The sequence below is a fragment of the Durotheca rogersii genome, assembly GCF_024521655.1.
Source record: "Durotheca rogersii strain YMJ 92031201 chromosome Unknown GGS23scaffold_6, whole genome shotgun sequence".
Taxonomy (NCBI): domain Eukaryota; kingdom Fungi; phylum Ascomycota; class Sordariomycetes; order Xylariales; family Xylariaceae; genus Durotheca; species Durotheca rogersii.
This window is the reverse complement of record NW_026251237.1, coordinates 1,559,613-1,580,672: the sequence shown is the minus strand read 5'-3', so window position 1 is coordinate 1,580,672 and position 21,060 is coordinate 1,559,613. Positions and strand designations below refer to the sequence as shown.

At 55.1% G+C, this 21,060-nt stretch overlaps 5 protein-coding genes across 5 annotated transcripts; all 5 read right to left on the bottom strand.

Annotated features, from left to right (window-relative positions):
* Positions 1-43: 43 nt before the first annotated feature.
* On the bottom strand, positions 44-2,453 carry GGS23DRAFT_619506 (arginase family protein; the record flags this gene model as incomplete). The annotated part of the gene is made up of 9 exons (XM_051521015.1): positions 1,797-2,453; positions 1,621-1,717; positions 1,439-1,545; positions 1,100-1,253; positions 978-1,001; positions 842-860; positions 670-712; positions 386-611; positions 44-267 (listed from the first exon to the last, which is right to left on the bottom strand). The coding sequence occupies exons 1-9, from the start codon at positions 2,049-2,051 to the stop codon at positions 44-46; spliced, it is 1,149 nt and encodes a 382-aa protein (XP_051373557.1). The 5' UTR covers positions 2,052-2,453.
* Positions 2,454-3,755: 1,302 nt separating this feature from the next.
* GGS23DRAFT_595538 (uncharacterized protein) lies at positions 3,756-6,701 on the bottom strand (the record flags this gene model as incomplete). Its single annotated transcript, XM_051518330.1, has 4 exons — positions 3,756-3,920; positions 3,996-4,366; positions 4,457-4,541; positions 6,474-6,701. 4 exons carry the CDS (start codon positions 6,699-6,701, stop codon positions 3,756-3,758), a joined length of 849 nt encoding a protein of 282 aa, XP_051373556.1.
* An 851-nt stretch (positions 6,702-7,552) lies between these two features.
* On the bottom strand, positions 7,553-11,686 carry GGS23DRAFT_562097 (fungal-specific transcription factor domain-containing protein). The gene is made up of 7 exons (XM_051515993.1): positions 10,731-11,686; positions 10,344-10,666; positions 9,923-10,293; positions 9,786-9,866; positions 9,032-9,726; positions 8,773-8,973; positions 7,553-8,723 (listed from the first exon to the last, which is right to left on the bottom strand). Exons 1-7 carry the CDS (start codon positions 10,952-10,954, stop codon positions 7,757-7,759), a joined length of 2,862 nt encoding a protein of 953 aa, XP_051373555.1. The 5' UTR covers positions 10,955-11,686; the 3' UTR covers positions 7,553-7,756.
* A 1,761-nt stretch (positions 11,687-13,447) lies between these two features.
* On the bottom strand, positions 13,448-14,915 carry GGS23DRAFT_619502 (Alpha/Beta hydrolase protein). The gene is made up of 2 exons (XM_051521014.1): positions 14,516-14,915; positions 13,448-14,438 (listed from the first exon to the last, which is right to left on the bottom strand). The coding sequence occupies exons 1-2, from the start codon at positions 14,665-14,667 to the stop codon at positions 13,688-13,690; spliced, it is 903 nt and encodes a 300-aa protein (XP_051373554.1). The 5' UTR covers positions 14,668-14,915; the 3' UTR covers positions 13,448-13,687.
* Positions 14,916-15,403: 488 nt separating this feature from the next.
* Positions 15,404-17,926, bottom strand: GGS23DRAFT_466235 (putative transporter). Its single transcript, XM_051514169.1, has 4 exons — positions 17,319-17,926; positions 16,959-17,229; positions 16,549-16,894; positions 15,404-16,486 (listed from the first exon to the last, which is right to left on the bottom strand). Exons 1-4 carry the CDS (start codon positions 17,555-17,557, stop codon positions 15,552-15,554), a joined length of 1,791 nt encoding a protein of 596 aa, XP_051373553.1. The 5' UTR covers positions 17,558-17,926; the 3' UTR covers positions 15,404-15,551.
* Positions 17,927-21,060: the final 3,134 nt, after the last annotated feature.

Here is a 21,060-nt window from a genome sequence, read left to right as displayed (position 1 = left end):
AGAGCCGGGACCGGGACCGGGGCCGGGGCCGGGGCAACCGTGTTCACGGCTGGGGCTCGCCGGGGCCCGCGGCCGGCTCCTCGACCATGAGCTCGAGGAGGGACCAGGCGACCTCGGCGGCGGCGAGGGCGGTCGTCTCGCCGGCGTCGTCGTAGGCGGGGGCGAACTCGACGACGTCGGCGCCGACGAGGTCGAGCCCGCGCAGGCCGTCGAGCACGGCGAGCAGCTCGCGCGAGGACCAGCCGCCGGGCTCGGGGGTGCCGGTCGCTGCGGGGGGCGCGCGCACGCGTCAGTCCTCTCCGGTCGGCGCCCCTCTTTTTCTTCTTCTTCTCGGGGCGTTTGGGGGGAGGGGGGAAGGGGGAGATGGAGCAAGGCAACAACTCACCGGGGGCAAAGGCCGGGTCCAGCACGTCGACGTCGACGCTGACGTAGACGCCGCTGCCGCGCACGCGGTCGCGGATGCGCGCGGCGACGCCGGCGGCGCCCCCCGCGTCCAGGTCCCGCGCCGTCACCGCCACGAACCCGCACCGCGCGTCGTTGCGCAGGTCGTCGCGCCGCCGCGCCAGCGGCGCCCGCACGCCCGCGTGGATCGACGTGTTGCGGATGAGGCCCTGCCCGCGATCTGGTCAGCGCTAGGAGCGGAAGTCTGGGGGCTGGGGGCGGGCTCACCTCTTCGTGCGCCACGTGCAGGAACGTCCCGTGGTTGATGCCCCTGTTTCGCAGCGAGGCAGGCCCCGGAGCGCCGTCGGTTAGTTAGATACTCTTCTCTCGCCCTTTCGCGGACGCTAGATAGGCGCCGCGATTTTGCTTCTGAGGCCTGCTGCGTCGCCGGCGTACTTACGCGTACTCCGAAACGCCGCCTAGTGGTGCCGGAGAGGTTAGCTAGGTACTGTTATCCGCGAACGCCACCCTTTGCTCTGCTCCGCGTGGGAGTAGGGACGGGGTAGCCTCTGCTTGACGCCGCGGTGTCAACTCACCCAGTACCATAGGATCCCACGTATCTGCGACGCGAGTCAGTTGGTCCCTGTCCCCTCCCTTCGCCCTCGACATCCACACTGCAAGGCACGAACGGCTCCGGCCCCAGCTTGGAAGGACTTGCCTATGTGGCTGTCGAAGTGCACGACAGACACCTGCCCCCACCGCTTGAACGTCGACCGCAGCGCCGCCAGCGTCGTCGTGTGGTCGCCGCCCAGCGTCAGGATCCGCGGGTGCGCCGAGCGCGCCTCGGTCGTGGCTCGCCTCCCGGAAACGACCTGCGACATCGCCCCCCGCGCGGATCGTGGATCGTGTTAGCGTCCAGATGTTCTCGTCGTCGTCCGCGCGACTACGAGTAAGCAATTGGCAGTTGAGAGGGTAGGCAAGTAGGGAGCACGGGGAGTGTGTGTGTTTGGCTGTGTGCGTGGCGGTAAGGAACGGGAGAGGGTAGTCTGCACTTAACTGTATGTGCTTTTTCCAGCTGCGCGAGCGCGACTTTATTGTCCAGCACTGTCAACGGCACGTCGCCGCAGTCCACCACCGTCGCCCACGACTGGAGGGCGTTTTTTCCTGAAAGGATGTCGTTAGAAGGAAGTTGTAACCATCGTCCTCCCTCTTCCTTCCCGACTGCCGGCAGGGACTCACCATCGTAGACGCTCCATCCGAAGCCCGCATACTTCCTCATGCTTCCGATTCGGATGCCTCTGGGCCCGTAGCGGGCCCCCGGTCTCGCGGTGACGCCCTACGTATGACGTTAGCGCAATGTTTCGGGGCGCGCGGAAACGCCGGTCTTCGACGATATCCTGGTGGTTCAGGCTGACGGTATCAAAGGGAGCGCCCATGATCGCGATGTCGTACGGCCTCCCCTTTGCCTCGCCGTCCAGGAAGCAGTTGAGGTACGGCAGGTTCGCGTACGTCGTCAAGCCGCTGAACTGGCTGCCCGTCATAATGTCTACGCTGCAATCCTCCTCCAGGACCGGCTCTTGGCCGAACAGGTACGAGATGGGCTTCTGCGGGAACTCCCACGCCCCAGCGCAGGCCGCGTACGATAGGAGGAGATGGCGCCAGCAGCCCATGGCGTCAGCGGTCTCTGATGTCCGCCGATTTGAGCAGGTGAACCGGCCTGTCGACGGATGTGTGGGAATGAATATGCGCTACAGACTGGGGAGGGCTTCCGGATGGTTTGGAGTTGCGCTTTGCGTACAGGCGTAATGCCAACAGGGACGAAGAGGTGGTTACTGAGCAATGGCTGAGCGCTGCGATTCTGGCTGCTCTAGGCTTCCTAATGACGACTATGATAAGAGGCACCATAATCACTACCGATATCGTATTCGACACTGGAGTCAACACGCGGATAGCTGGTGTGGCAGATAGGTAACATGCAGCCAGCGTCCCCCGCTCCCGGTCTTATATAGGAGGTGAAGATGTTTACTAATTTCATTCGCTCAATGAGTCATGTCTCATTCGTCAGTATCTCTCCAGATAAGAGTATCTCTAGCACTACGCCCTGCCCGTTATCTGTTTTGTTTTCTCGTCGTCATCCATCCATGTCCCGAAATCCTTTCCTCTCCCTCGCCCATCACCAAGTCCCCCTCTCACACAACCAGGCTACTCCATGTTCTCATATCTTGACGCCAAAGGGGAATCACGCTTGTTCCTCCGTGCTCGGCCCTGCCGAAAGCGAGGATACTGTATCTCCATTCGGATTAGATGTGCAATGTCTGTGGGACAGCACGACGGCAGAGTGACCATCACGGTGCAAGAAGGGTCCGGCGGACAATTGAAAAGGAGAGGATAGCTGCCACCTCGAAAGACGGCACCATTTAATATGTGTATTCGTGAAAAAAAAAAATTCTTGAATGTAGCCCGCTATCCCACCCATGAAAAAGATGTTGCCGCAATAGTCATATCGGCTTCCCACCAACCAGCCCCTGAAACCATATTGTAACAATGTGTGCTGCTCCATTCCGTCCCCATTCAAACTCCACCCCGTCCCATCATTCCTCCCCCTCCTCCTCCTCCTCCTCCGCCCCGTCACCCTCCACCCCCCCACCCCGTCTCGTCCCGTTCCGTTCCGTCCCATCCCTCCCCGTCTCGTCCCCCTCGGTCCCCCCTTCCCCCGAAGATGGACCCGCCGGACCTCGCCAGTATTCCGGTGACCGTAAATCCCCCGCCGAACACAACCTACCATCCGAAGATGCTCTCGTCTTCGGGAGAAGGGCTCGTTGTCCCCCCTCCCCTAGAAGACAGGCCTGGTAGGAGCCGCTGCTAGTCGACCGACCCCGAATCCGCCACCGAACACCATGCAGCTCCTACAAGCTTATCTTCTAGAGAAGGGCTCGGCATTACCATCCCCCCTCCCCCAGAAGATAGACCCGCCCCGAATGGCTACCTGTTTGTTGACCCTGAATCCACCAAACACCACGCAACCCCTGCGTTGCATCTATCTTCCATTCCGGGGGAGGGCTCGCAACCTTCCACCCCACGAGAACAAAGATCCTTTAGGCGTTGCCACTATTCGACTGGACCTGAGTCCTACGCCGAAAGTGGCGCAACACCCGTGGGAGCGCTGATCTTCCCAGGGACGGTCTCCACGGCCCGCCACCGACTGCTACCGGTGGAGGAGAAGCCGGTGGGACGATCACGAATCCTCGGGTTTCACGAACCCTCTCGGCGATGAACTTCAAGTGCCGCTTCGTAACGAAGTCGGCAAATGGGAGGTCGCCGTGGTCATATCGCCCGTAGTTTCGGACCGTCTGAGAGGGCCAGAAGGAAAAGGGTCATTGCCACCAGTTTCGACCGAACACTTGCCGGAAGTTCCCGGATGGACCGAGATTCCAGTAGTTGTTCTGGTCGAAATCAATGATCAGGCGCAGTTTCCTTTCGCCTTCAATATCGTGCTTGAAGGCGATCACCCATTTCCGTCCTCCACTCTCGAGATCCTCCTAGAGACCAAAAGATCAATGGGGAAACGATAAAGAAGGCTATACACACGACCAATATGGGGCGAGGGAACATACCTTGAGCTCTGGCCAGACTTGGTTTTCCCAAAGCAGTCGCCTCAGATTCATCGGCGAATTCGAGAGCAGAACGAGAAAAAGGATGACACAGGAGGAGGCAACCGAAGACGAGATTGGGATGTTGAGCGGCGTGGAGCTCATGCCGGCAGCAGCAGTGGAGACGACGAAGAAGAATACTGCGTCCAGTGGCAAAAATACCAACAGGGAGCAGTACGGCTTCATCGCCCGCAGGTACACCGTCGACTGGATGGATGGGCAGAAGTGGTCGTAGACGGGGAGACAGCGACCAAATCTCGAGCAGTGGTACACCCGGTCCGACAAGTCGTAGGGACATCTGTCCCGGCTGAGGCGACATCTCCGAGGGAGACGACCTGTACGAACACATAGTCAGAGCAAGCGATAATTGTTCCGTGGGGAGCCCAGTTGAACTCCGAAGACGAGACGACTCCGGGTCTACTAACCGTCGACAAACGGGACATCGCCGCGAACGGAAGCAGATATCCACCAACGAACGTCGGCTTGCATGATGAATTTGGTTGATGAGTTCTATGAATAGGTTAGCATCACGCTGGCCAGGCTATCACACGAAATAGGTTGCCGATAGCGTACCTCAGGGGGGCGCCAGTCTTTATCGCGGAACCAAGTGACTACGAGGCACTCGATCCACGCGGCAAGTCAGGCAAACTTGAGAAGGCCCGAAAGAACCACCAAACCAACCCCAACCCCCCACAAGTACGCGTCCCCCCATGATGGAGTGTCAAGACCAACCAGTGTCTTAGCAGGAACCATCAGGGTGGTCCAGCAAAACTTGTACGGGACAGCCCAAACCGAAGAAGCAACGAAGAGGATGAGCCATAGAGGCCAATAAGAGAGGAACCGGGTCTCCAAACGGAAGCATGCGTCCGGAAGGACGATACGCGAATCGCCGCGAGAAATGCGGCGGCGGAGAAAAGCAGGGCTGCCGCGGCGGCGAGGGACCGGAGTACCCGGATGCCGAGGGATAGGCGTACCGGGACGAGGAGAGCCGGGGTCAGGAAGAGGGAAAGAACCAGGACAGGGGAGTGTGTTGAGAGGAATGGGGGGAGGGTTGGAGCGAGCGGAGTTGAAGAAGGGAAGAGAGGGAGAGGAGAAGAGAGGGGAGAAGAAGGAGAAGAGAAAGCTCATGGTGAGCGGTGGTAGTGGTGAACAGCGCGTGTCGTGTGTGTACTTTCCCAGGACTGCAAATCCAGACTGTCGCCTTCCACAGCTGGTGTTTCCCTATGGAATTGGTGAAAGTAGGATCGGAGTTGACTGATAGTTGCGTAAACCTTACCTGAGTTGGGTAATCACATGTGGTATGGTTGCGGTTGAATAGGCCCCTTCTATCGAGGATAAAGCTCAGGCATGAGTAGGCAGGTAGGGGTTCAGCAGCGGAGGCAGGACGCGGGTGTCAGCGATGTGGCAAGTTGTCGCGTATCGGCTTCCACGATCTAATATAACACCATTTCCATGTCGAAGGTGTAACTCGAAGTTACGGAACTCGTAGTGAGAGTAAGCCCAGTCAAGTAGGCGCTTATGCGTTTGGTTCTTACGATACATATTACGTAGCTAGAACTACGTGGGCGAGAGCGCGAGCGAGGAGCTATCTCACGAGCAACGGGAGGAGGAGCAAAGGAGAAAAGGTCTTGTTCTATCTAAGAACTAACTAAAGGAATGGAAGCAACGGGAGCGTATATATAGGAGCTCCTGTTACTGAGGTAAGCAACGAAGAGGCGCAACCTCTACGTGACAATACATATTTTCCTTGCTACCCGGCCTGACTACCCTCTAGTTACTTACCGGTATAGTGTATCAAGTTTAGGGTATTATGGGAGACGTAAGAGACTAGCTATTACCCTAGGTGTAATACGCGATCAACGACGCCTCTGCTCTCCAGAACACGAATTGGAAGTAGGCAACTCCGGGCATGAGCATGGAAGTAAAGGTGGCTATGTCAGGTAGTTCCATAGGCGGAGTCCGGGACATGATTACTTCTCGAGGCCGACAGAAGTAAGCTCGACAACTTCGAGGCAAGTTACCTCCAGCGACGTGCCCGTATAATCTCCGAAAATCTATCCATAGATAATATGGTATATAACAAGGCCAAGTCGGCAGCAATTTCCTTTCCAGGCTTTGGAAAGGCCACCTAGAATATTGCATTTGAATTGCTGAAGGTGGCGCTCTGCTGCTTATGCCACGGTGTCGAGGTATGTAAATGGGGTATACAATAATATGTGCTGGAGTAGCCGCAACGCCAAATATAACTCTTCCTTTCCAACGTTTTCGTGATCCACACTAGCCCAGTCGCTGCTGAAGGAGATTCCATTCTGTACATCAACTCCTTTTCTCCCTAGCTCCCCCCTCTTCCCCCTCCCCTTCCCCTTTGTTTTCCGTCTCGACGATCACACCCCGGCACTCCTATTCTCCCTCCGCGCTTAGTCCCTGCCATGTGTGGCATACCTCACGCTGCCACACGCGCGGCGCGTCGCGGGCCTCTGGCTGGTACAAGTCTGTGACAGTGGCTTCACTCCCCTGAGTGCCGGTAATGTTGGCTTCATTCGAGTTGTAGGAGCTACTGTTGGTGTTGATGCTGATGCTGCTGTTGCTGTTGTCGCCTGTTGGGAGGGGTGCGGCCATGACGGTTGCCATGAAGACAGGGCCCGCGGCGAGGAGACTTTGGAAGCGCATGTTGAAATCTTGCGTGCTATAGTTTGGTGGTTGTTGTGGTCTGAGTGCCGAATGTGGCGTTTGTATATGAGGTCGTTGTATGTGTATATAATAATATGGTATGATGCTGCGTGTTCCGCGTTCCGCGTCCACTTGCGTGTTATATCCGGACAAATTGGCGAATAATTGGCTTTCTGATGAAGCCTTTTCGCTTCTTTGGCGATGGTACGTTGATGGTGAATTGATGGATGGATGGGCGTACGGCTCTGGGTTGTGAAGAATCTGGGAAAGAGAGGAGCAGCGTTCTCTGCTTTTATACCCTCCCGGATGGCTGGAGATATTCTACTCATTTCCACCGGCCGGCCGCGCGACTCTTTTTAGGTTTCCCCAGGTTATTAATAACGCAAGTTACACTCGCTGTTTAGAAAGGATATTGTCAGTCAGTTTAAGCTATTGCGTTAAAACACTTTGGCACCTACGAGGTAGCTACCTCGATGGTACCGGCGTCGAATTCCATCACTACGTCGGTTTCAGGATATTGCTAGGAGAGGAACCAAATATAGAACCGACAACCGCTATAGGAAAAGGCAGCGCCGGTTAGATACAGAGGCTACTGCAGGCAATACCTCTTCAAGAGGCAAGCGAGGGATTCGTCGCCTTTTCCTACCGGCGTGTAGAGGAATATTGTCACGTCGGTACGCAAAACCAGAAATAGACGCACATCAAAACACCCGTTTCCACGTATAATTCCCCTCGTACACACTATCGCCTAACGGTGTGGCGCGTATGAGACCTACGAAGCCCCGATGGCTGTACATCAACGGGATCAAGAAAAGAAAAGAAATTCATCCTTTACCTAGTAGCAAGTGAGTCACAGGCGTGCGTGCTAGATATCTCCATAAATGGCTTACGTTACGCCGAAACATTGTTCTATCCTACCGAGTCCCTAGAAATGATCTCCAGACTGCCAAGGCAAAGTATTTCCCCTCCCCCATTTCCCCCCTATTTTACAAGGCCGGACTCCTGCTTATGCGATATGGGCCCCGAGGCATATTACTCAGAACTGTAAACCATCATTACACACTGCACCTGACAGCATCGTCTCGTAAGGCGTCTAATAGCACTCGAGTCGTTTCCCTTTCGCCAACACTGTGCGTCACCGCACTAGACTCTTCGATGTCCTCATCAACCCACGCCTTCTCAATCCAGTCGTCTTCCCCCAGGCCAGCGCCCTGGCCCGGTCCCTCGTACATCGACTGATCCGATTCGTTCAAAGTGTCCGCGTCTGCATCCGCACTAAGCCCGTAGGCAGCGAGTACGTCGTTCGTGAGTTGGTCGAGGCCGACAGTGCCAGCAAAAACGCCGGACATATCTATGTCGCTGGAAGCTGCCGCAGCATGGTGACCATCGAACTGAGATTCGGAGGTACTGTTCGTGTTTCCGTCGAGGGAGTTGGGCGAGTTCGACTCTTCGTCCGAGGAAAGAGAATGCACCGTCCCGGGCGTTATGTCCAAGGTCGTGGCTGTCACGTAGTAAGCAGTCTCCGGGTTTTGTGTCATCACGGCAGCGGAAACGTGTTTTCGGCCGAGCACGAGAGATCTGATCGAGCTGAAGTCGGCCGCGAACAATCCCCGGAGGTTGGCTGGGAAATCGGACTCCTCTACTAGTCGGCCCTTGCTGAAGCACAAATCCATTGTCATGGCCAGACGTAGATAGTAACCCGGCTGAGAGGCTAGTATATCCGTCCAGTCGGATATTCGCGACTGCTTCCCGTTGTTGCCGAAGCTTGGGATGCCTGCACCTGTATTAGCGGGTGCGTCTAGTTGCGCCAGGTTGATGATGTGTCGAATGGTTTCGCTAATGTAGTCGACGCCGTCGTACTGTGGCTGGTATGTCTTCATGGCCTCGATGAGAATATTCAGACGATGTTGCTTGGCCGCTAGTTGCGGGTCGGGTTCTGCCGAGCAGTTCGTGTGATTGTTCTGCGACGACAATTTAACATCGATGATGTGGAGGACGAGGGGCAATGCCGTGCACGCAACCCTAGGCCAAGTCAGTCCATGAATAGGGGTGTCGTAGTTTGGGGACTCACGCGCTAATTGGGAGCCAGCGAGCGAGACGCAGCTGCAGGAGTTCCTTGAGGCATTCCGTAACGCTGCATGCCGCGTCCTGAAGCTCGTGTCTATTCTCGTAGATGTTGGCAAACTCTCGAAGATTGTTGCTTAGGTTGGGCGAAGTACACGCTACAGCCAACTGCAGAACTTCGTGGTGGCAGAGGACCGCTCTGGCGGAGCTGCAGTAAGGAGTAAGCGATCGCCCTGCAAGCTCGTGGTGATGGAAGGGGGTCTCACTGGTAGTGCATGTACATCAAATTCGTGTACAGGATTACTGAATCGTGTTGGAACTGTTTGGCATTCGGAGTCGCCATCCTCGGCGTGTTTCCGCCGCCAAACATCGGAAACCGAAGCGTTGCTCCTTTGTACCATCTTCTCAACGCTACCTTGCACTCTTTCAATTTCGCGGCTCCCTCGGGGCCTAGCTCCCTATCCCAGCCCGGCACGTCGTCGAGGGGGAATACGAGCGTGATCAGGTCTGTCAAAACCGAGGAAAGCTCGCCGAGCTGAACAAATATCTCTATGAGGCAGCGCTTGGTATCCGCGTTGTAGACCTTGGACCGGTCGACTTCGTCAGCCAGATCCGTATATCCGAGACCGGTGTTGGCATCGAGGTCGAAGTGCGAGCGGGATATTTGGAGGCTGCGCCGCACGCCAAGGGCCAAGATGCGATCGCGAATGAGACAGCACCACCACAATCGTTTTAACGTATTCTGCTTCTTATGTTGCACTGGGTCGGTTACCGCCGAGTAGGTGGGCTTAACCGCGTAAAGGTGGGCGTCGGAACTCTTCGCGTTCTGGATTGCGATGCCGAGCCACGTGCTATTCAGCTTCTTCGACGCAAGAGACCAATTCGTAGCCCAGAAAGAGAGCAGAAGAGCCGTTTGAGCAAGATCGATCAAAGATGCCTCAGTGTCGAAGTCGAATAAGAGCTAGTTTCGTGTCAGCAGCGGCTGGACCGGGAGAGCGGGTAGAGGACGGGGGTTCACACCTTCGTGCGTCTATAGAATGTAGCTCTGGCTGTGCGAATACTAGGAAATCCTAACGCCTTGATGCTATTCTTCGAGACGAACTGCGCATTCGGGGTCAGTCTCGATCGGTCACGTCAGGGCGATGCGGGCAACCTACGTTGCAAGAAGAAAATAATAGCGCTTGGAAAAAGACGAGCGACACGCTGTCTGTCGGTCCGGCCGAGTTTTGGCCACAGTACATGTCCCAGAAATCTCCCTCGTTGACTATGGGCATAATAGGGTGGACATGCAAAAAATACTGTTGGACAAACTCGTCTAGAATGGCTCTCGTTGGGACTCGAAGGCATCCCTGCGACTCGAGATAATTGACATCCTGGGGCATAATGTTGTGGAGATTCCCGATGCGGATGAACGGGTAGTAGGAATAGGTGACGTCCGCATTCATGGCGATACGCTGGTCCCCGACCCAGAGAGGTATCTCGGGGGACATGAAAGAATTGAAGGTATTTAACGGTAGGGTCACGGTTTCTGCGTCTGCGGTCAAAATTAAGCTGGTCGAGCGCTGAGGGCGAACTGACCTTTGACTGTGGAGGTAGGACTTAAAGTCCTGTTCCCGTGATGATGCTGACTTGACCCGCCGGACACGCGCACTGGTGACGGCCCGGCCCATTGCCCTCCCTCCACCGTGGGATTAGCTTGAGGTTGAGCACGGCCGACCGGGTCTGTCGCGTCTTCTTGTCTCGGCGCGCTGCTCTCGCCGTCCTCCTTGGGCAGCGGTGGCTGACCGCTAATTCGCGAATTCATCACGTCTTCCGAAGTTCGGCCATGCGCGCATTCCTCTGTCGCGTAGGGAGGATAGGAGGCGTGGGTGTTGTCATTGTCACCACGCTGGCCTCGTCTGCTAGACCAGACGGTGAGCCAGAGGGGCGGGGGTTATATGCGGAGAGAAAAGGCGGCAGACTCACAACCTGGACGCTCGTCCAGTTACGACACATGTCTCGCTGTCGAGGTAGCAATTCATACACGGCCTCCCGCGCTGGGACACGTCGCACCGCACCTTGCGACTCCTACACGACAAGCAGGCCTTGGGCGCTCTCTTGCGCATCTTGGCCGCCGACTTGGGCTTCGGCCCGACGGTCTCGGTGGCCTCGACGCTGGCCGAGGACGTGGTGACGGGTGTATAGTCCATCGTCGCCGTCAACGAGCTGTCACTTGGGGGAGGGGCTACCGAATAATAAAACTGACGAGAGGAAGAGAGGAAGAGAAAGCAACCAACCCCAGGAATTGGAGAAATTCGTGGGGTTGTGGGGTAGACTCCATCGGCCTCAACTAGGGTGCCATACAGCTGTCCTTGGCCGTCTCCATAGGGGGAGCCGCGCCAGGTCAGGGCCAAGACGATAACTCGTTTAATCAGCAGGCCGCGCCCTCGACTAGGCCAAGGCAGGGTCTTGGAGGGGAGAGAAAGGGAGCCAGAGGAGAGGAAGAGGAGCCGGAGTTAATACGACAGATTCGCACCGGTCCTAGGGCCAGATCCGAGATATCCACGTCGCCGCCTCCCTTACGGATTGGTCGGAAGCAGCGAGAGGGTCCAGAAGCGCCGCCGTCGATGTCACGCGGTGGTGGAGACCACCAGCGGCATCTCTCGCCATCGCGGGAGGCGACCTTCTGGGTCTTTGTCGAGCATAAGGTGGCGCGGCAGGCCGCGAGGGTCCAATGGACATGTTGCGATTCCGACGGGACGCCCGACTGGCCGAATGGAGCGGTTGAAAGAGAGACGCAGAGAGGGAAAAATACCCGACTGCTCCGCGCCCGGCGACGTCGACAAGGCTAAAAGAGGTGCCTGTACGGGTAGTACTTTGATCAGCGGGACGGCCACCCAGGCGATACAGGTACCTCGTAGGGTCGCTGCCGGCGAGGAGGGGCGGGCGCATAGGCACCTGAAGTAGGGAGGCTTTAGGGGGGGCTTCCGATGTTATGTGAGATGAGGTACTTCGAATTTGCCGCGGCAATTAGCGGGCCAGGCAGGGCGGCGTCGGCAAAAGAGCTCGGTACCTGGTACGCAGGGAAACGGAGGGGAATACCTCGTGGTATGCACGCATGCATATGAGTACCTAGGTACTCATATGTGTATGAGAGAGGTAGGTACCTACCTATGTAGGTACACAGGATGAGAAGGTATATCCCCCCTGTCGTCGGCTAGGGGGGATCACGTAAGCCTACCTGCACGGGCATGAGGAGGTATTGCCCGCATACATTGGATACCTCTCGGGTACATGGTCAAGGTGCATTGGCGAATTATACCTAGTATGCACCGCGGAGTATATTGAACGGAATTGCACAACGCAACGCATAACTGTTCGTAGGTATGCATGTATAATAAATGGGCAACGAAACCCCAATTTTGACCAGAACAAAAAAGAAGGAAAAAGAGCGCGTGGATAGCTCTCAGGGGCACTTCTTCGTACTAAACGAACCCGCGTTTTCTCGTGATAGTCGATTCGAAGTGCTAACACACTCCGCGACGCTCTTCTTTTTCTTCTTCTTCTAATTGATAGATCGACTTACGCGGGGTACAGATAAACCCCCTAGCTAGCCGTGTAGTAGTCCACGCTCGTCTTACCACTTCGTTGTGCGAGTGGACAACCAGCCAAAGAAAGCAAAACGGCCCGGTGTGCCGATCGACGGGCTCTGCAACACCCGAGCGGTCCTAACGAAGGTCGCAACGGTCGCAAGATCGGACTTCAAAAAGCGATAGACGATACCGCCCCTAACCGTCGCTGACGGCGTAGCTTTGTCGCAGCATGGCTTTGTCTTCATTACCCTCGCCTTCTAGGGCTGCCTTTGTAAGATGCTTATTCCCCAAGGGAGAGGGATTAGAACCCACCCACCTTTCAGCTCACGAGACGTCGCATCAACGAAAGTCTCCACACTAAGCAAGCAACATCGGTCATGAGGTTCTCGTTGCTGACAAGATTAAGGCAACCAGACGGTCAATGACTACCTGTGTACTATAATGCGTGGTATAGTAGATTCGGAGGGTGTAGGCATGGCTCGTACCGACTACCAACCTTACCCTGGTTGCTCGGGTCAACCCGAGTCTCTCGCCGAAGCCTCACAGCGCCGCGTCGTTTATTTCTACCCAATCTAGCGAGCAGGAAAACAACCACACACGTACGCCCGCGTGGCTAAATGGGGAAGTAGGGGCGTCTATACCTCTGTTCACGTGACAAAAGAGTTGCCTCTATTCACTTCGGGGACACCATACATCATGTTAACATAGCGCGGTCCATTCTAAACCCACCCCGGGATTTCCACGCTCTCCTCGTACAACCGGAGATCGGGACAGAGGAAGGGGATTGATGGTGTCACCGTCCCCAGAGACGCCGTTCTTCGTCGTAGTACAGAATAGCTCAGCGGCGCCCCGGAAATACCGCCAAAATAGCTCACCGCTCCGCCCCTCGCATACCCACTTACCTACCAAGCTCCAACTGGCATACAACTCTTCGAGAGTTGCAGCAAAGTACGCTGAGCTCGCTGGGGAAAACTCCATATTGCGTTCTACCACCCCGTAGTTGCAAGCCAACGCGGTACCTCACTAGTCCTTTGCCCGTATCCGCAAGCCACTCAATTGCATCGCATCAGCGTAGGGGATCGACCATTACCACACACACACAAGCCTCTTGCGACGTTTTTTTTCAACTTCTGCATGTTCTCAAGTTGGGAAAATATTACTGGCTCTCTCACATACCTCGTGGGGGAAATGCGCTCTTTAAGAAATCACGATCCCAAGACGAATACAAAAAGAAAATCCACGCGCGTAAGGTGTAAGTAGGTATTACAGTTGACGAGAGGCCTGATCTCGGCGTTCGAGTCTCTCCAGGTTTCCCCGATCCGCGCCACTGCCCTCCTTCCCCCCCCGTACCTACTCCTTTTCCAGGAGAAACGTCATGATACCCCGCTGGAGTCCAGCGACGGCGGCGCTGCCGTGGTCCTCGCCTTCGAACTGGGCCGTCCGGACGGCGCGCACGCTGGGGTAGGTCTCGAGGCGCTGGGCCAGCGCCTTGGCGTCGGCCTCGAGCCTGTCGTCCTCGGCGGCCTCCTTGCGGCGGGCGAAGGCGTCGTCCGGCTCGCCGGGGCGGCGGCGGGCGCTAGCGCCCCAGGTGAGGACGACGGCGGGCGGCGGGTCGGCGGGCGGGGCGCGCTGGCGCAGCGCCGGCTCCTGCGCGCGCGCGAGGAAGTAGCGGTTCCACCACAGCGACGGGCTCGCGGCCACGAAGGTGTCGAACAGCGTCGGCCGCGTGAACAGCGCGTGCAGCGCGAAGACGCCGCCGTACGAGTGGCCGAACAGCGCGCGGCGCCCCGTGCCGCGCGCCAGGTGCGCGAACAGCCGCGTCTCCACCGCCGCCACCACCTCGCGCTCGACGAAGGCCAGGAAGCGCTCCGCCTCGCCGAACGACACCCCCGCCAGCGGCTTCCCGTCCCGCCCCACCGGCATCTCGTACGTCCCGTCCGGGCTGGCCGGCGTCAGGTCCGGCCCCCGCCGCCAGTTGTACACGTACTGCGTCCGCGGGTACCCGACGCCCACCACGATCGCCCGCGCGCCGTTCGTGAACTCGAGCCGCCGCGCCACGTCCACCGCCGTGAGGAAGTACGCGTTGCCGTCCACGAGGTAGCTGCGTGCGCGGCGAGAGAAAAGGTCAGTCGCCGCGCCCTCGCGTTTCGGAGCAGTCAGTGCCCTTTCTGTACTCACAAGGTCGAGACCGGAGGGTCCCCCTCAGGCGCCACGCGGTCTTCCGTCCAGCACAGCGGCCACGCTACCTGGATAACATAGTCCCCCCTACTTGTCTGTACCACGTACTGGCCGGCGTTGGGGATTTGACTGGGCTCGAGTTGTATCGTCATTGGCGCGTTATCGTAGTGGCGTATCGGGTATGGTCGTAGCTTCGTGGAAAAGCGGTGAGGTTTATTGTATCCGGGTGATGCTGGGGGGAAACGAAGAGGAAGAAAAAGGGTAAGTTGGTTGCCTACCGCCCCTCTTAGGATGAATCCATCGTAGTTGGGAATTAGGCCACATCATCGCTCGGGAGGGCCGATATCGCCGATAGCTGTGATGTGATTTCATACAAATCCTGTATAGCCAAGCGACTAGCTACCTACTGAAGCATCCAAATGGCAGGGCTAATGCTGCTAATATGGCACTCCTGGTGATGATGAGATGCGGACTGAAGCACGTGCGTATTCTTTGCGACGATGCCCCTCGTTCTACAACTTCTCCTAGAGAGAGCAGCCCAAACAACCCGTGACCACAACACATCCAGATCATTTTTCAGCATAAAATCGTGCTATATGGTTCAATTCACTTACCGGTAAACTATACCTCATACTATTTCCACGTTGCCTTTTAGAGGGGATTTTGAAGTGAAACTGGCGACACCCGAGTTGGTGGGGCAATCGCGTCGCACTGGTGCGATTTATTACTTACACTTTTGAATATCCACGAGACGTGTCGCTCTCGCCCAGCATGTCTAATATCCTAGAATGACAGCACATCGTAACAAGCAATATTTGAAGTTTCAGTTGCAGTTACAACTAAAGCGATGAATCTATTTTCTCGTCTCTGGGGTATCGTAGCCGACCAACCGCCTAGAACACACACTCCAAGTCACTGTCCACCTACGGATGCCCTTCCGATCAGGAAGGGCCCTCATTTCCCCAAGAACCAAACCAAAGCTTTTTTTTCTCTCTTTTTGCTAGACTGCCCCTTGCGGCACAGCGCTGTCGCGTGCTTAGAAAACGATACCTCTCGTCTGCCCCGTGTTCTTGGAGACGTTCAAGTTCCGGATCAGGAACATCCAGCCAAAAGAGAGAGAGAATATGGCAATGCCAGCAGTAAGCATCCTGGCTTGTGCGTAGCCATAAGACTCCTGGATCGCGAGCCTCTCGATACTCCCGACTGGGTAGGAGAGCTGCTTCGGTAAGCTTCTGTAGATGAGCAACACGTCCGGCAGGGCGGACGCCGGCAGGTTGTTCTGGAGGGCTCCCAAGAAAGTGTTGGTCCAGATGGTCCCCGAGATGGTGCTGCCGATGGCGCCGCCGACAGTGCCAGAGACGTACAGAAGGGCGAGGACGGCGGCAACGTGTTGATGGTCGACCGCGGCCAGGACCGCCAACTGCACCAGCAGAATGAAGACGCTTCCGCCCATGGAGATGAAGATCTCGCACATGATGAGGTAGCCGATGTGCTGGTTGGGGCGGCGAAAGTAGATCATCAGGCCCAGGCCCATGGTGTAGATCGGGACTGTGAAGTAGAAAAGCCACTTGAAGCGGCCGGTCCGGTAGATCAAGAAGCCGACGATGAACAAGAGGACGCCGGACACGATCTGGAAAGTGCTGTTGACGTACCCGGCTTCAGCCACGGTAAGGTTGTTCACGACCTGCAAGAAGGATGTGAAGTAGCTGGCCCAGCAGTAGTACGAGATTTGGTAGGTCAGGTCGATGAGACAGGCTCCGATCACCGTTCGATCTAGAAGGAACTTGTTCTTCAGGAACGGTGCCGGCGCCACGTAGACCTCGTACAAGGCAAATAGGACGAGGACGATGAAGCCGGTGATGATCATGCCAATAATGTAGCCCGTCCTCCATCCGTTGGGGGCGGAGGTGGCGAGCGTGAATGGCAATAAGAATACCGTAAGGCCACCGGCAAACAGGAAAACGCCGGGCGCTGTAGAGTCGGCGAGGTTAGCACCGGTATGTTTCCCAACCAAGACGTGTGTATTTGCTCACCGTCAAACTCGATGATAACATGTCGCACAGATTGTAAAAACGTCCGACCGCTGCTCTCCTTCTCCAAGAAAATACCCCTCTTCTCGGCCTTGCGAAGGTTATACTTCAACAGGACGAACAGGGGGATCGTCACGCCAGGCACAATAATCGCGAAGCTGCCGAAACCCCACCGCCAGTTTACGTTGTAGTAGAAGGCCTCGGCAGCCCTGGATCCGGCGAAGGCAGTGATCATGTAAGGAGACGAGGTAAAGGCAAAGGCCAAGCCACGATTCCTCAGGGAGGTCACATCCGCGGCGAGGACGGCGACGGTGTAGATGATGCCGGCGAAGCCAATCGAGTAGAAGACCTGCAAACGGCTCAGTTATCAGCACCCGCTAGCAGCTCAAGGGTTCAACGAATCGCAGTCTTACCTGGGCGGCGCAAAACGTAGCGAGGCCGTTGGACGTGGCCATGAGAATGACACCTAGGGTGGCCGAGCCAACCATGAGGAGGAAGCCTTCAGCTCGGCCCCAGACGTCGAGTAGCTTGGCCATGGGGATGTACACCGCGGCGGTCATGGCGTTGGCAACAACGCGGATGATCGTGAGCAGCGAATGGGACTGGAATTCGCTAGTGACGTAGGGCGTCAGGCTGGCGAGAATAGCGAGACGCAATCCATTGGTGAGGAAAATGACCCAGATGCTGTCGACGAGTGGCCACGTTAGCCATCCGCCGAGCGGCGCGCAAGGCCGCGGACACACCGCGGCGAGAATGAAGAAATTCGTTTATACCTTATCAGCAACGCGGCCAGAGACCCCTTGGTCCAGGATAAGGTCACGGCCTCGATCTTCTGAACACCGTGTTGAGTGTCTTGATTCGGAAGCGCATCCTCGGGTTTTTCAGCGGGCGCATTCGCGACGTTAGCACCAGCGCTGTTCCCGGTCGGCGGGCTGGCGACCGCGATAGCTTCAGGATCTTCGTCCCGGGCGCCTTGGGCTGGCTTGGGCCGCAGCTTGTCTAGAATCGCCATCGTGGTTGGGGAGGGCGAGGAAGCGCAGAAGGCAAAGGTGCGAGCCGCTGGGAAACTGTTCGAATAACCGGACGGCGACGACCCTGCGATTTAACTGCAGAGAAAGAGAACCAGCATCGACCCGCCGCTCCACACGACATCCCAAGCCTGTTCATTTTGGAGAAAAAAACCGCATCCGGTAGGTAGGTAATGGCCAGGATGTTGACCTCGGCCTCCCACCAATGCTGCCCGAAATCGGCTGGTTAACGGCACAGCAGAAGAGCGATGGGACGCCTGCGATAGGGAGTATCGCATCGGGATCCTTATGTTCGCGCCTCATAATCAAGGCGCTTTCTTATCTTATCTGATCCGATCTGATTGATTAGATCAGCTCATACCTATCGTTAAAGCCAGCAATATAGTGGCTGTTGTTACGTGATGGCCCCACGCACATATCGAACTAGCATGTGGGCTTCGCACAGTAACACGAGGATATCAGCTGGGGAGCCTGTGATTGTTTTCCTTTCCTCTTTACATGTTCAAGGAATTGTCGTTGGATCCGCACCCAGGTTGGCAAAACTAGCTTCTTGCAGGCATTAGGCCCGAGATGCTATGGGGCACAGGTATGTAAAGTCGTATGAGGTTAACTCGACTGGAACAGGGATCGTTCAGTAGGGGCACGCTACCCAGCCCTTCAACCTGCCTCTTGTTCTCGGCGTGGGGGAGGATGCGTCATCCAAGGCGTTAAGCGACGAGAATTCATCGGGCGAGGGGGTCTAGCGGCTGCACAGATGGTGCCGGTGACGGGCGAGGGACGACCTCCCCGTTGGTGTAACGGCCTCGACACCGATGAAGCTTATGTGTAATGTAGGCGCGAGAGGATACCGCTGGAGGCCATGTGGGAAGCCAGGCTTTCTGCATCCCCGGCGGAGAAGAAGACACCCCTGCCAGGAATCAATAAACGAGAGGGGCGATTGCGTCGGAGATCCTCCTCGTGGTCGCGTAAGAAAGCAAGGGTTAATTGGTCGGTGTCGCTGGGGAATGAGTTGATAACGGCAAGAATAGTCCGACCTCTCGATACCACGTAGTATGTGTACTCGGGCAATCGCCGGTTTTGGTGTAGTCATATCGGGACGACGGGCCTGCTAAGTAGCGACTGACGCGCCTTTCATGGGTGGCTCGACAGCACATCAGGGAGCTCTGGCCCAAGTTCTTCTTCTTACCTACTCGTTCGTTCAGAAGCATACGAGCCGCTGCCTCAGTAGGAAGAGATATTTCGCTGACATCGCACCTGATGATGTAGGGCGTGTTTCGTTCATGTTGTCTGCTGATGCGGATTCAAGGCGGGTCTTTCCCGCTCTCTCGGTACGAGGGACGCAACGATGCAACAGTGTTTACTGCATACCTAGTAGCAAAGCGCACTTGGCTTGGAACCTGGCTTGGAACCTGGCTTGGAACCCAGCCTCCTCTTACTCGACGATCTTAGATTACCTGCAATGCGTAATAGCTGTGCAGTGTTGCATGCATTGACCAGGTTGATAGCGTCGACCGTGAAACCGGGTTCACATAACAATTGCGTCCACATTGCCCGTGTAGTATTTATGGCCATCGACCTAAGGAACTCGTCGCTTTATGGCGAAGGTCTCTGCGGCTTTTGGTGAAAGGTCGTTCCGGTCGAGATTTTTAATTTGGGGTATTCTTAAGGATGTGCTGATCATGTGCCTCGCAGGTTAATAGAAGCCGTGAATGCATAGAACGTCAGCTCGATCTCGATCAGAAAGTCGTTGCAACCACACCCGACGGCCCCTCACCGTAGAAGATCGGGGCGACGCGTCCCTAGCCATTTGCATAGTCAATATGCCTGCCTGAAATTGCCTGAAATTTCCAAGAAGTCCTATCAACTTTGCGGATCGTGTGCTGTGGATACGTGGTACCTAGCTCGCGCGGGGGCAGCTGAGTGCGAGCCCTCCTGAATTATGTAATACGCATTATATAAGTAACCCTCGAGAGTCAAAGGGTATTGTTTAGTAAGGGTACCTTAGATAGGAGGTTTTTAGAATTAAGTACGTTTTATACTTTATCTAGCTAGTAATCGAACCTAGGCCTTAGAGAGGCATCTAGACTACGGGTACGCTTAGTTATTTTCTCGTTATTTTTATTCCGTTTTAACCTCTTCGTATAGAGGGTCTTAGAAAGCTCGTCCTATTCGTATAAGAGTACCTTTTGTTTTGTTATTATTTACTAAAAGGTAATACTTTAGTTCGTCGTTTTCCATCGAAAAAAGGCATTCCTAGTTCGTTTTCGGGCCTTATTTTAGGGTATATTAGTTCCTTCGTTACCGATACCATTTACCGGCGTAATATACCGAAGGAAGGAGAAGGTAGTTCCCTTTTTCCTATACCCGACGAGCTATATATTGCTATTATTTATAACCGAAACCTAGAGCTTCTTAAAGCTTTAGCCGATTCTTTCCTTGCTATAGGATACCCCTACCTAGTAAGGGTAATTAGGTTTTTATTAAATTCCGGAAGTCCCGAACTAAACGATCTTTTATAGGACCTTAAGAACCTAGGCGAGGTTCCCCGTGGAATATCTCCTTAGTCTTAATCGACGACGGAAACGGAAGCGTTAGGACCTTTAAATCAAGACTAATTAAGTTTAATAATAGATCTAGTATAGTTAGAATAGCCTTCTTCGGCTTAGTTATTACTATTAATATCGTTATCTTCGTTTCCTTTGGAGGAAAACGTATTACTATTCCTTCGCTTATCGAATTCGTCGCCCTTTTCGCTACTTTCCGTAGCTTCGTTACTATCCGTAATAACCGATCCTTAGGAGCCTTCCCTACCGATCCCTCCGTAAGCCTTATCCGATTTAACGGTATACGGCCGTTTTAACGGTAGTAAGGCTATATTTAGATAGCTTATATTACTTACGTAGGCCTTTAGGTTAACTAGCTATCTAGTTCTATTAGCTTTTAATAAGCTTTAAGCTATAAATGTTTTATATAAAGGAGAGGTAGCAGCCTTTCTAGATCGTAATTCTCGTATCCGGCGAGCTCTAGATCTCGCGGGGTAAGGAATAGCTACTTAAAACGATTTACTTATGGTTTAATAGCTCTTAAGGGAGAGATTTCCGTTTAAAATAATTAATTAATCGGACCTACGAAACGAAATCGTCGATATTTTATAAGGCTCGGAAGAATCCCTCGCCTTTTATTACATTAGGGCATAGGAGCTATTAAGACGTACGGGATCGAGAGATTTCTCCTAAGTTCTACGCCTAAACGGTACCGATAACCTAACTATCCTCGAAACCTATATACTTAAGTCGGTAATTATACGCTTTATAAACGGTTTAAGGGATCCGGACCTAAAAAGGAAAGCCCTCGAAAAGACCGCTTACGTATCTAGAGCCTTTTAGGAGGCATATAACATAATATAAGGTTATTAAAAGGTCGTAAACCTTAAGAAAGAATAGCTTAAGGAGTAATAGCTAAAGGAACGGGAGAACCTAATCGAACG

Excerpts from the sequence above, each read along its gene's own strand:
- GGS23DRAFT_562097 (XM_051515993.1), bottom strand. The coding sequence starts at position 10,954 with ATGGACTATACACCCGTCACCACGTCCTCGGCCAGCGTCGAGGCCACC. Across the intron at positions 9,727-9,785 it reads CATTCTATAGACGCACGAAG|CTCTTATTCGACTTCGACAC; the intron begins GTGTGAACCCCC and ends ACACGAAACTAG. Across the intron at positions 8,974-9,031 it reads TTGATGTACATGCACTACCA|CTCCGCCAGAGCGGTCCTCT; the intron begins GTGAGACCCCCT and ends TCCTTACTGCAG.
- GGS23DRAFT_619502 (XM_051521014.1), bottom strand. The coding sequence starts at position 14,667 with ATGACGATACAACTCGAGCCCAGTCAAATCCCCAACGCCGGCCAGTAC. Across the intron at positions 14,439-14,515 it reads GACCCTCCGGTCTCGACCTT|CTACCTCGTGGACGGCAACG; the intron begins GTGAGTACAGAA and ends CCGCGCACGCAG.
- GGS23DRAFT_466235 (XM_051514169.1), bottom strand. The coding sequence starts at position 17,557 with ATGGCGATTCTAGACAAGCTGCGGCCCAAGCCAGCCCAAGGCGCCCGG. Across the intron at positions 17,230-17,318 it reads CTGGCCGCGTTGCTGATAAG|CATCTGGGTCATTTTCCTCA; the intron begins GTATAAACGAAT and ends ACTCGTCGACAG. Across the intron at positions 16,895-16,958 it reads CTACGTTTTGCGCCGCCCAG|GTCTTCTACTCGATTGGCTT; the intron begins GTAAGACTGCGA and ends AGCCGTTTGCAG.